Genomic DNA, 12,048 nt, shown 5'->3' on the forward strand with positions numbered 1-12,048 from the left:
ACACTTGAAAAATGATGCATGCCCAACCCGTGTTAAAGCCCAATATGAGTCTTCAAACTTCAAATCGACATAATTTTTGACTTAGGATGCGGAATCAGGCTCTGTCTGTCATCACACATGCATAATTCGAAAACCTACATTTACTATAGGTGAAACCGTAACCGTCAAATTTTCAGCCCCAAATTCGGCTATTTAAACACTTTTTAGGTCTTTTTACTATTTTTGGTAATTTTTATTGTTTGGATATTTAAAGTAATTTTCATATTTCTAGTATTTTTTTAGAGATGATTTGTCTTGATCTGCATCTTGATTTGAGTTAAGATCGTTAAGTTAATTACTTTTCTTTTCGGGTAAAAATATATTTACCTTCTTTACAAAATTAGAATTAAGATCTGTTAATTATAATTTTTTTCCTTATTTGAGTCTTAAGTTGTGGTCTATATAAGAGTTATATTTAGATGTTGAGGGATCAACCCTCTAGTTTTAATAAAAGTTTTTTTTTTTGGAGGTTCCTCTTATTATATTATCTTCTCCTCAATTTTCCTCTTCTGGTCAGCCCGCAAGATGGTCGCTATCTTGTCCGGCATCAAAAAAGAACTCAACGGGTCAATACTCATCGGGTGAGCAAAGAAAATATTTTTCACTGTGTCAATTTTCTCGCACCACCTATGATGGTAGAAATAGTTATACTCTTTCAGCTTTGTCATAAAGTATTGCATTTGTGATCGACTTCTTTGCTAGATTGTTTTATGCTTTTGTCATGCATTATAAACAGTCTTCATCGTCAACTAATTTTTAGAAAATCTCACTTTTAACATGCTTAATATGTCTTTCAGTCGACTACGGCTCTTTGACAGGTCAACCACCAACTTTTCCTCAGCACGTGTTAAGCATCTGGCAAATGGATGACCTTCTAATTACACCGCACAAGGATGATTATGCACGTCGCAAACAACATTCAAAACTTATGGCCCGTTAATGAATATTTACGTACCTTTAATTAAAAATGGACAACCACGCTTCTTTGTTCCAGCGTTGCTCTCTTTTTGGATCACATTCTTTTCATCTTTTACATTCTCACATCTTTCTTCAGACTCCATAAAGCATGTATTTGATTTATAATAAAAATAAAAAAATATCATGACATTACAAATATAGACTTTACAAAATGGTTCTGTAAAAATACACATTAAAATATATTATTCACCTAGTGTTCACCCAGACAAAGCTAAACATTGCCTTAGTATTTTAGCTACAAGTGGACGAACATGACTACACACGTTCGACACTATTGTCAAATGTATTAATCTATGCTCAACAACATTAGGGCAAGCATTCACCATTTACACCCTAAACATATTTTGTTATGTTCGATTTCTAATTAATAGCTGAACTTTACTCAAGGTGTTTGGTGTGGTATGGCTGAACACTACACGTTTGAATCATTTCAGATTGTTACCGTTCAAATCGTGAAAATATAAATATATAATTGTATTGCATAGGAAAAAAAAACTTATATTATTCGTGAGAATTGAATTTTTATGTGTCATTATTGATTTGTTACTGTAATATTTATATTTTAGGAGATATTAGGTTGTAGAAACAAAATAGATAGAGAGAAAAAAAAAACAGAGAAAAGAGGTAAAAGGGCAAAATATATATATATATATATATATATATATATATATATATATAAATCTTATAAAAGGGTATTTTAGACTTTTCATTTAAGGATATTTTTGAAAAAAAACAAGTAATTAGGATTTGTTTAGTACTGAGGTGGGATGTGGATACCTACCTATCTTATATTCAAGGTTGATTGATATCTTGGCGTAGGAGCAAAAACAGGATAATATGATAGAATGGTAGATTGTCGGTCAAGGACCCCATCTTCCTAAATACGTTGGTGCAGTAATTCAACGACACGTATATTTATTCAATATAGAAATTCGTATTACACTGATACAAGACATGAAAATTATGAGAAAGTACAATTCCGTTAATGTAATAGTTCTTATATTCATATCTTGTTCTTCTTCTAATCTGCTTTCACTCTTTTGTAATTATCTCCTTGATGAGCCTCTCTAAATTTATCCAAGATCCACCACCAGGTTTGGCTGCCTCAAATGCTTTCTCTTTCCATTCCATTGCTTTCTTCTTCATCTCCTTCCCCTTCTGCCCTCTCATCAGCTTCTCGATTAATCTCGCCACCTCTTCCCTCTTTACATCTTCATTAATCTCCATCCCAATGCCCCAAACCGAGCATATGTACCTGCAATTTATTTGCTGATCCGCAAAGAATGGCCAACAGATCATGGGAACCCCTGCGGAAATGCTCTCCGTTGTAGAATTCCATCCGCAGTGGGTCAAGAAACCTCCAACTGCGGCATGAGACAACACTCTCTGTTGCGGGCACCAGTTTGTAATGAAGCTCCTTCCTTTGGTCATCTCTGAGAACTCTTGTGGCAACAACGCTGTGCCGCCCACAACAAGGTCAGGTCTAATAGCCCAAAGGAACGCGCACCCACTGTTGGCCATAAAAGAGATAAAAGAGAATTATTAAAATTGACCGGATCAAATCATCAAATCAAATCAAATTAGTTTTAGGATTATTCTAATAATTCTGTTATAATTATTAGAATAATTCTCAGAATAATTTTTAGAATTATTCTGTTATTTATTAATTAGTTAATTGACCGAGTACTTGTTTAAACCCTATATATTGTATTTTCTTGAGGACAAGTATCAACAAAATAATAAGATTAATTATTACTCTCCTATTTTCTCTTCTTTCTATTCTTCTTTTAACATGGTATCAGAGCCATGATCCTTCGTTCCTTCGCTTCCTCTTAATTCTCCCTCACAAATCCTCTTCCCTTTCTTTTTTCTGCCGCCGTCCAAGACAAAAGAGGAGTTTCTTTCTTTTTTTTTTTTTTTGAAACCCCAAAACAAGACGACAAAAAAGGGCTTCTCCTTTTGTGCTACCGCCGCTGTCCACCGAACGCCGACCAAACCTCGACGTCGACAACAAGTGGTTGCTCCAGCCAAGGCTTCTATTTCCTCCAAGAGGACTTTCTTTCCGGCGATCCAGTCTCTCTACAAGATAAGTTATTTTACTTTAGATGTCAAATACTCAACACTATCAAGGAGGCCAAAAACAAAATTCAGTCCGATGTCAAATTTGTCGCATCATTGGCCATATTGGATATCTATGCCCTAAAAGATTTGATTACTCTCGGGTAAAATGTCAAATTTGTCACATCATTGGTCATCCTGGAAATCTATGCCCTCAAAGATTTGCCTCAAATTTCATTGGTGGTTCTACAATCTCAAGACAACCGTCTATTTCACAAGCATATCCTAAAGCTCTCTCATCTGTGCCTACTTGCAGTAAAACTCCAGAGTTTTCATCTACTGATTGGTATATTGACACTGGAGCTACTCATCATGTCACATCGGATTATAATATCCTTACAGACGTAATATCATATTATGGCTCAGATACGGTTCAAGTAGGCGATGGCTCAGGTTTGCAAATTGCTAATCTTGGAAACACATATATTCATTTATCTAATCGAACTTTTCACATGCGCAATATCTTTCATGTTCCATCTATCACTAAAAATTTACTTTCTACCCGTCAATTTTGTCTTGATAACAATGTCATTTTTGAGTTTCATCATAATCATTATCTTATAAAAGATAAAGGAACAAATGCTATTGTGTTTCATGGAAGAATAAAAAATGGCCTCTACTATCTTCAAAGTTCTTCAATCAAAGCTTTTGTTGGTGAACGCACAAATAAACCAGCTTGACATGCTCGACTTGGTCATCCTTCTCTTCATATTGTCCAGTCAATCATCAATAGGTATGGTTTACCTACTTCCATTACCTCCTCTCCATCTCATTCATGTAGGGCCTGCATGGAATCTAAAAGTCATAAGCTACCTTTTTATTCATCCGATTATGTTTCTAATTTTCCACTTGAATTAATTCATTTTGATGTTTGGGGCCCTGCACCTATTTTATCTAACCAAGGTTTTCAATATTATGTTACCTTTATTGATCATTTTAGTAAATATACTTGGCTCTATCCTATGAAAAGAAAATCTGATTTATTGGATATATTCTGTAAATTTCAAAATCAAGTTGAACGATATTTTAATCGTAAAATACTTTCTTTTCATTCTGATTGGGGAGGTGAATATCAAGCTCTCCATCGTCATCTTGTCTCTTGTGGAATTGTTCATCGAGTCTCTTGTCCTCACACTCCAGAACAAAATGGCTCTGCTGAGAGAAAACATAGACACATAGTCGAAACTGCCTTAGCTCTTCTTCATCATGCATCAGTTTCACGTAAATTTTGGGATGAAGCTGTTACCACTGCTGTATATCTCATAAATCGACTCCCTACTCCATTGCTCAAGCATAAATGTCCTTTTGAAACACTTTATAATCAAACTCCTAATTACACTTTCCTCCGAATTTTTGGTTGCGCATGTTATCTATGGTTACGCCCCTACTCTAAACACAAACTTGACTCTCGTTCACTACAATGTGTTTTCCTTGGTTACAGCAATTTGCACCATGGTTATCGTTGCTTACATATACCAACAGGTCGAATTTATATTTCACGACATGTTACTTTTGATGAGACTCTATTCTCTTTTTCAGTATCTACTTCGATCTCTCCTCCAGATACAGGTGGCACCTTCTTAATACCACCTAATATTGTCAGAAATGATGGCATCCTAGGTCCTGCTCCGCTCTCTAATAACTCCCCTATACCATCAGAATCACCTCAGGATGCTGCTCCAATCTTGGAAGCCTCGCCGATCGAAGATAATATGCTCTCTAGTTCTGAATCCTCGGATAATGCAAGTCCGTCATCTACATCACCATGTCAGCCTACTTCCTCATCACCATCAACAAGTGATTCAGATGATAATGCTCCTCGTCGCATGCTTCCCATTAGTGACATTTATGAACGTTGCCCACCAAATGCGACTCGATATCCTCTTCCACGGGCTCTAGTGGTTTCTTCAAAATCTATTGAACCAACTTGTTTTACGCAGGCAAACAAGGATCCAAATTGGCGTAGTGCAATGGCTACAGAATTTGATGCACTTCTTCGCAATGGAACATGGAGTCTAGTTCCACGCACTTCCTCAATGAATGTTGTGGGCTCTAAATGGGTATTCCGTCTTAAGTATCGAGCTGATGGCTCTCTTGAACGATACAAAGCTCGACTTGTAGCCAAAGGTTTTAGTCAGCAACCAGGTATTGACTTCAATGACACTTTTAGTCCAGTCATCAAGATTACATCTGTCAGACTATTATTATCGATAGCTGTTAGTTCCAATTGGCCTGTACGCCAATTGGACATCTCAAATGCATTTCTCCATGGTCATCTTGAGGAAACTGTATTTATGGAGCAACCACCTGGGTTCATTCATCCACAATTTCCATCTCATGTTTGCCAACTTAAGAAATCCTTATATGGTCTTCGACAAGCTCCTCGTGCATGGTTTCATCGACTATCCAATTGGTTACAATCTCAAGGATTTTCTGGATCAAAGACTGACTCATCTCTATTTCACAAATATAATGATGGGTCTATGATATTTTTTCTTATTTATGTGGATGACATCCTGATAACTGGTAATGATCACAAGGGCATCATAACTTTATTAAGTATTCTCAATCAAGAATTTCCTACTCGAGATTTGGGCATTGCTCGTTTTTTTCTTGGTATTGAGCTTATTCCACATGAGGATGGCTATCTTCTCTCTCAGAGCAAATACATTACTGGACTTCTTCAAAGAGCCAAAATGGATGGAGCACGTCCGGTCTCTACACCAATTGCTATAAACAACTCTCCATCTTCATCCTCTCCTACTCTGTCTGATCCACAAATTTATCGAAGCATTGTTGGAGCCTTACAATATGTCACTATCACACGCCCTGATATTACTTTTGCAGTAAATCGTGCTTGTCAATTCATGCATGCTCCAACTGAACAAAATTGGGATAATGTAAAAAGAATACTTCGCTATCTCAAAGGTACTATTCTACATGGTCTTCTTTTATATCAATCGTCTCGAGATTTACATGCCTATAGTGATGCGGATTGGGCAAGTTCTCCTGAAGATAGACGCTCTACTAGTGGATATGCAATATTTCTTGGACGAAATCTTATCTCATGGAATTGAAGAAGCAACCTACGATAAGCACTGAGGCAGAATATAAAGCTATAGCAAATACAACTTCTGAAATTATTTGGCTTCAATCACTTCTCTCTGAACTTCATCTTGCATCAAATATTGCACCAAAAATTTGGTGCGACAATATTGGAGCAACATATCTCACAGCAAATCCAATCTTTCATGCTCGTACAAAACATGTGGAGATTGATTTTCATTTTGTTCGTGAACGGGTGGCAACTCAACAATTATCCGTCTCTTATATCTCTGCTGAGGATCAAATTGCTGATATCTTTACTAAGCCATTATCCAGACAACGTTTCAACAAGTTAGCAAGCAAACTCAACGTCAAAGATCTCCCGTTAAGTTTGTCAGGGGGTAAAAGAGATAAAAGAGAATTATTAGAATTGACCAGATCAAATCATCAAATCAAATCAAATCAAATTAGTTTTAGGATTATTCTAATAATTCTGTTATAATTATTAGAATAATTCTCAGAATAATTTTTAGAATTATTCTGTTATTTATTAATTAATTAATTGACCGAGTACTTGTTTAAACCCTATATATTGTATTATCTTGAGGACAAGTATCAACAAAACAATAAGATTAATTATTACTCTCCTATTTTCTCTTCTTTCTATTCTTCTTTTAACAGGCCAGACCCCATGCGAACTCCAAGAGCTGTTCACTCGTCAAGTTTGCCATACTACCAAAGTTGACATACAACACAGAACCCGGTTCCTTCTCGTCTAACCATTCCACGCAACCAAAGTCCTCTTTCCACAGGTTTAATCTACCGAACGATGTGATTGATGAATCATTGGGAATGTACTGAGAAAGCAGGCACATGGGGCCGATGTCGAACACTGGAGGTAGCATCGATGAGCATGCATTAAGCAGTGGTGATTCTAATTCAGAGAACGAGTTGAAGATGATTGCCGTGGCTTGGTGAGAAGCATGAGTCTCATCAATGATAAGGTTGAGCAATATGTCCTCTCGGTTGGTGGTTCGTACGAAACTTGTCAAGTCTCTCATTCGGACTTCTATCATGCCTGGTCTCCGATCAATGACGGTATCCAGGTAACCATTTGTAAGATCATCTTCGCCTAATATGAACAAATTCTTACTGTTATTAATTTGACCATGAAGCATTAGTTGACTGTCTAGAGCCATCTTTCAACTTTAGCTATACTTACTTTTCAATGGGATGATTCCCCTCTCCATCAACTCCTTGCAGTAGTAGAAGTCCAAGAAGCCACACACGCTAGATGGGCAGTAAAATACATTAGGGATCCCCAATTTGGCGGTGGCATTAAGGGTAAAGCTGGCGAAGCAGTCTGAGATCACGCAATTAACGGGCGGCACTCCAGAGTTCGGATCGTTTATTGCAGATAAAAGCTTGAGAAATGGAGCAGGGCAGTTGTTTTTGATTGCTAGACTGTAATTAGGAATGTCTTGTTTGTGTTCGTCGCCGTCGTTGGAGGGCGAGATCCCGTCGGGGATGCTGGCGAAGCGGAAGTCAGGGAGGCCGTCGAGGGAGGAGAGTGATTCGGGATTCTTGAGGAAACGACGGTGGACGAACTCGGTGTTGACAAAGGTGATGAAGAAGCCCTTGGAGTGGAGGACTTTGGCGAGGTTGAGCATGGAGTTGATGTGGCCTTGAGCAGGGGCTGCCATGCACACGAGATGAGCTTTGGTTGAGCGCTCCATGTCTTGGTCTTGTTTGCCTCGGATAGAAACAAACATGGAGGAGCCAATTCGAGATTTATAGATCTCGAACAATCTTGTACTAATAAAAGCTGACAATTGAAGAAAAAACGATACCTAGATTAATTAGTTGCTGCTGCAGTGCAAATAATCCTCAGACAAAACTTTTGATGTACTCTGATAAGTCTTTTGATCTTCATATAGAACCTTATTATCATTATGGCAGATAGTTTTCACGGATCAAGATGCTTTCTTGTTTCCTGACATCGGTATTCGTGGGTTATTTGGGCGGCTACTCTGCTCTTTCTGCTGTCGCTAGCTCAATCGAAATCGTCTTCGGTGGCCAAATGCGCGACGTGTCCATGACTCCATACCACATCTGTCTGGTCACATGGGCCCATGTCATGTCGTGTCATGTAAAGTGGCCACATATTCTTTGTCCCTTTTAGTGGTGAGTATTAGACTAAAATGAAATTAATTAAATCAAATCCAATTTATTAAAGGTGTAAATTTGTATGCAGTCCCTATTGATAAATATAATTTTATATGTATTTTTTATTAGAAAAAATTTTTATTTTCACTTTCTAATCTAATATATTTATCTAATTGCTCCTAATATTTTAAATATAAAAAGTCTAAATATGAGTATAAATTCTCTTAAATTCAGTACATTAAACTATAATCTAATATATTTTCTATCAATTACGATTCTTCCACCTCAATTAGATAGAAAATATGCTAGATTTTCTTTAAATGATACTCAATTGAATGGAAAATATACTAAATTTTATTTAAATGATATGAAAAATATACTAGATTTTTTTTCAAATGGTACTGAATTTAAGAGGAATTATATTAAATAGGAAAAACCTCGTACTCAATTTAATAGAAAATATACTCGATTCTAGTTTAAAATGCTGAATTTAATAAGAATTATACTCATTTTTAGACTATTTATACCTAAAAATTCAATTGGATAGAAAATATACTAGATTTTCTTTAAATGATACTTAATTTGATAGAAAATATACTAGATTTTCTTTTTACATGGTACTGAATTTCGGAGGAATTATATTAAAATAAGAAAAAAATATGCTCAATTTAATAGAAAATATACTCGATTCTAACGTAAAGTGCTGAATTTAAGAGGAATTATACTCATTTTTGAACCTTTTGTACCTAAAAAATTTGAGTGACAATTAGGTCACAATATTTGCACGAGGGAGTTGAAGGAAATAAAACTTTGCATATAGCGAGTGGAAATAAAGTTTTTTATAAGTGGGGATTGCATGCAAAATTCAAGTTATGATTGAGGATTTTTCTCTACTTTACCGTTATTAAATCAGACCATTTTTTCCAAATTAATGGTCGAATTTTTAATTAATCAAAAATCGAATTAATTAAATTAATTATTTTTTTTACGTAGGGTTTACGAATACGATTGAGTTTAATAAAATTTAATTTTGATAAAAAAAATAAATAAAGGTCTATTCCATCTTAAAATAATTTATCAATTTAACTGAATAAAAAATTTTAAAATTAAATTTGAATCGAATTAAATTTTAAATATATCAAAATGAATTTTAAAATGTGATCCATCCATTTATTCGATTGTTCCTCGGGAGATTCGGAGGAAGAGAGATAGGTAGACGTTTTTAGTTTGGTAAAAGATAATCCACGTGGTAATGTAATTAAAATTATATTATAATATTAATTATTTTATATAATATAATTTTAAAATTATAATATAATATAATTTAGATTACCAAACGTAATATAATTTTATAATCTAAATGATAAGATGAACATTACATTATAAGATCACCATCATGTAATAAGATTACATTATGATATCATCATTTAATTAAAATTTAAATATCAAATATATCCCCAGTCTATTTTAGATATCAATCGATCACTGAAATAATTTTCATCGCCGCTTCCAATCGCGACAGCCATCGATCGCCAGTCGTAGTCGGTCACCGACTGCCACCACCCGTCCGCCGTCGCTACCGTCACCTATGGGCATCGTCGGCCACCGCCTCCTAGCACCACCTTTGGGCATTGTCGGCCACTGTCATCGACCACCACCAGCCACCACCGTCGCCGATCACTAACATCGCTACCACCACCGTCGGTCATCGATGTCGCTGCCAACACCGGTCACCACCGCCATCGATTATCGACGTCATAGGATATTTTTATCATTTTATAATAATAAAATTTATATTTCATAATCATCCTTATAATTAAAAATTACATATATTATATTATCAACCATGGTAATATATGTTGGTAATTTTGAGAGCATGAAACAGTAATAAAACTGTTGGGACCTTTGTGCCCGCTAGAGGGGGTGAATAGCGGTTCGTCGCACGCTTGCGTCATTTGCTTCGTCTTGATGATTTGTAGCGGAATACAACTCGAAGACAAACTATGCAATGCTAATAAGTAGAATTTACTTGGTATCCACCTCAAGAAGAGGTGACTAATCCAAGGATCCACACACCGACTCACTCCTCCACTGTGAATACTCCTTCTCGGTCGCAGCCGGAGGCGAATAAGCCTCGTACAAACCCAAACACACAAATACAACTTACACAAGAAGAGAAATACAAAAATACAAGTGAAAACACACTCTTCTTGCTTACTTGCTGTGTGTTGTTGTTGCCTCTTGAATCTTGGAGATGCACTCCAAGAGCCCTCAAGAACTGGCAAGAAACTCAGAGGAAATTGCTGGTGATGATCGCAGAAACCCGCAGGAAGAAATCGCAAAGATCTGCAGAGAAAACGATCCGCCCAGGCTTTAAACAGTACTCCCAATCAATCCAATCCTTCCCCAATTGATTGTCACGTCAGCACCACTCCATCGCAGCCGTCCATCGCTCGTTTCCTGGGCAACGGTCACTTCCCAATCGATCGACCGATCGATTGGGATTGCCTGAATCGATCGCCCAATCGATTCAGCTCCATTGTGTATTCTTGCGTCTACGCGAGAACTTCTGCTGCCTAATCGATCGACCGATCGATTGGCAAAGCTCCCAATCGATCGCCCGATCGATTGAGAAAGCTTCTCTGCTCACGATCTCATATCCCAATCGATCGACTGATTGATTGGGCCTTCTCACAATCGCAGCACACTCCAATCGATCGACTGATCGATTGGACCCTGGTTCAATCGATCACTTGATCGATTGACCAACCTGAACTTGACCCAAACTCAAGTTCAAAGCCTCCAACCCAACTCCCGGTCAACCGTGACCTGTTGGGTCTCCATGCCTAGTATTTGGCCACACCCGACCAACCTCGAACTAGCCTTCTAGCCTCCTCCATCAGCCTTGCGTCCCTCATCCTAGTTGTCGGATTATACCACCACACTCGACTAATCTCGAACTAGCCTTCTAGCCTTCTCCATCAGCCTTGCGTCCCTCGGATATCTCCTCATCCTTCACGCCTTGCCTTCAAGAGCTTCCTTCGGCCTCATTCTAGTTATCGAGTTCTCCTTGCCAAGTCACACTAGGACTTACCTTGCTAAGACCACATGCTTGGACTTACAACCTGTGCCAAGATCACACTTGGACTTTCCAATTGCCTGGCTCGTCACCAGGACTTTCTCCTGCCTAGCTCCTCACTAGGACTTTCCTGTTGCCTGACTCCTTACCAGGACTTTCCCTTGCCTAGCTCCTCACTAGGACTTTCCAAATGCCTAACATCCAGTTAGGACTTTCACCACTGCCTAAACTCCAATTAGGACTTCACCTCTGTCTAACCTCCAGTTAGGACTTCCAGATTCCTAACCTCCAATTAGGACTTACAGATGCCTAACCTCTAGTTAGGACTTACCCAGTCAAATCTCCTGCCATCCCTGACCTACTTGACTTGTATTCTCATCAACCTGGTCAACCCTTTGACCATCTTCACAACTGGACGATTGCCCTAGCAATCTTCATATGTTGTCAAACATCAAAACTCAAATCCTGACTCAAGCTTGACTCAACTCAAGCTTAGTCAAACTGGTCAAACTTGACCAAGGGAAATTGCCCCAGCAATCTCCTCCTTTTTGATGTTTGACAATACCTCTAAGTTAATACCTCTAAGTTAGGCTAAATCTCATAGCCTTAACCTCTTCTTTATC

The 12,048-nt window shown here is 37.5% G+C and overlaps 1 protein-coding gene across 1 annotated transcript; it reads right to left on the minus strand.

Moving 5' to 3' along the window:
- Positions 1 to 2,020: 2,020 nt before the first annotated feature.
- LOC121996672 (7-deoxyloganetin glucosyltransferase-like) lies at positions 2,021 to 8,230 on the minus strand. Its single transcript, XM_042550716.1, has 3 exons — positions 7,403 to 8,230; positions 6,860 to 7,312; positions 2,021 to 2,474 (listed from the first exon to the last, which is right to left on the minus strand). The coding sequence occupies exons 1-3, from the start codon at positions 7,950 to 7,952 to the stop codon at positions 2,050 to 2,052; spliced, it is 1,428 nt and encodes a 475-aa protein (XP_042406650.1). The 5' UTR covers positions 7,953 to 8,230; the 3' UTR covers positions 2,021 to 2,049.
- Positions 8,231 to 12,048: the final 3,818 nt, after the last annotated feature.

This window comes from Zingiber officinale, chromosome 1A (genome assembly GCF_018446385.1).
Source record: "Zingiber officinale cultivar Zhangliang chromosome 1A, Zo_v1.1, whole genome shotgun sequence".
NCBI classification, from domain to species: domain Eukaryota; kingdom Viridiplantae; phylum Streptophyta; class Magnoliopsida; order Zingiberales; family Zingiberaceae; genus Zingiber; species Zingiber officinale.

What these genes read in the sequence shown, in the direction of transcription:
- LOC121996672 (XM_042550716.1), bottom strand. Translation starts at nt 7,952, where the DNA reads ATGTTTGTTTCTATCCGAGGCAAACAAGACCAAGACATGGAGCGCTCA. An exon ending in GGGAATCATCCCATTGAAAA is followed by an intron (nt 7,313 to 7,402) that starts GTAAGTATAGCT and finishes TGTTCATATTAG; the next exon opens with GCGAAGATGATCTTACAAAT. An exon ending in GTTCGCATGGGGTCTGGCCT is followed by an intron (nt 2,475 to 6,859) that starts GTTAAAAGAAGA and finishes TGGGCGGCACAG; the next exon opens with CGTTGTTGCCACAAGAGTTC.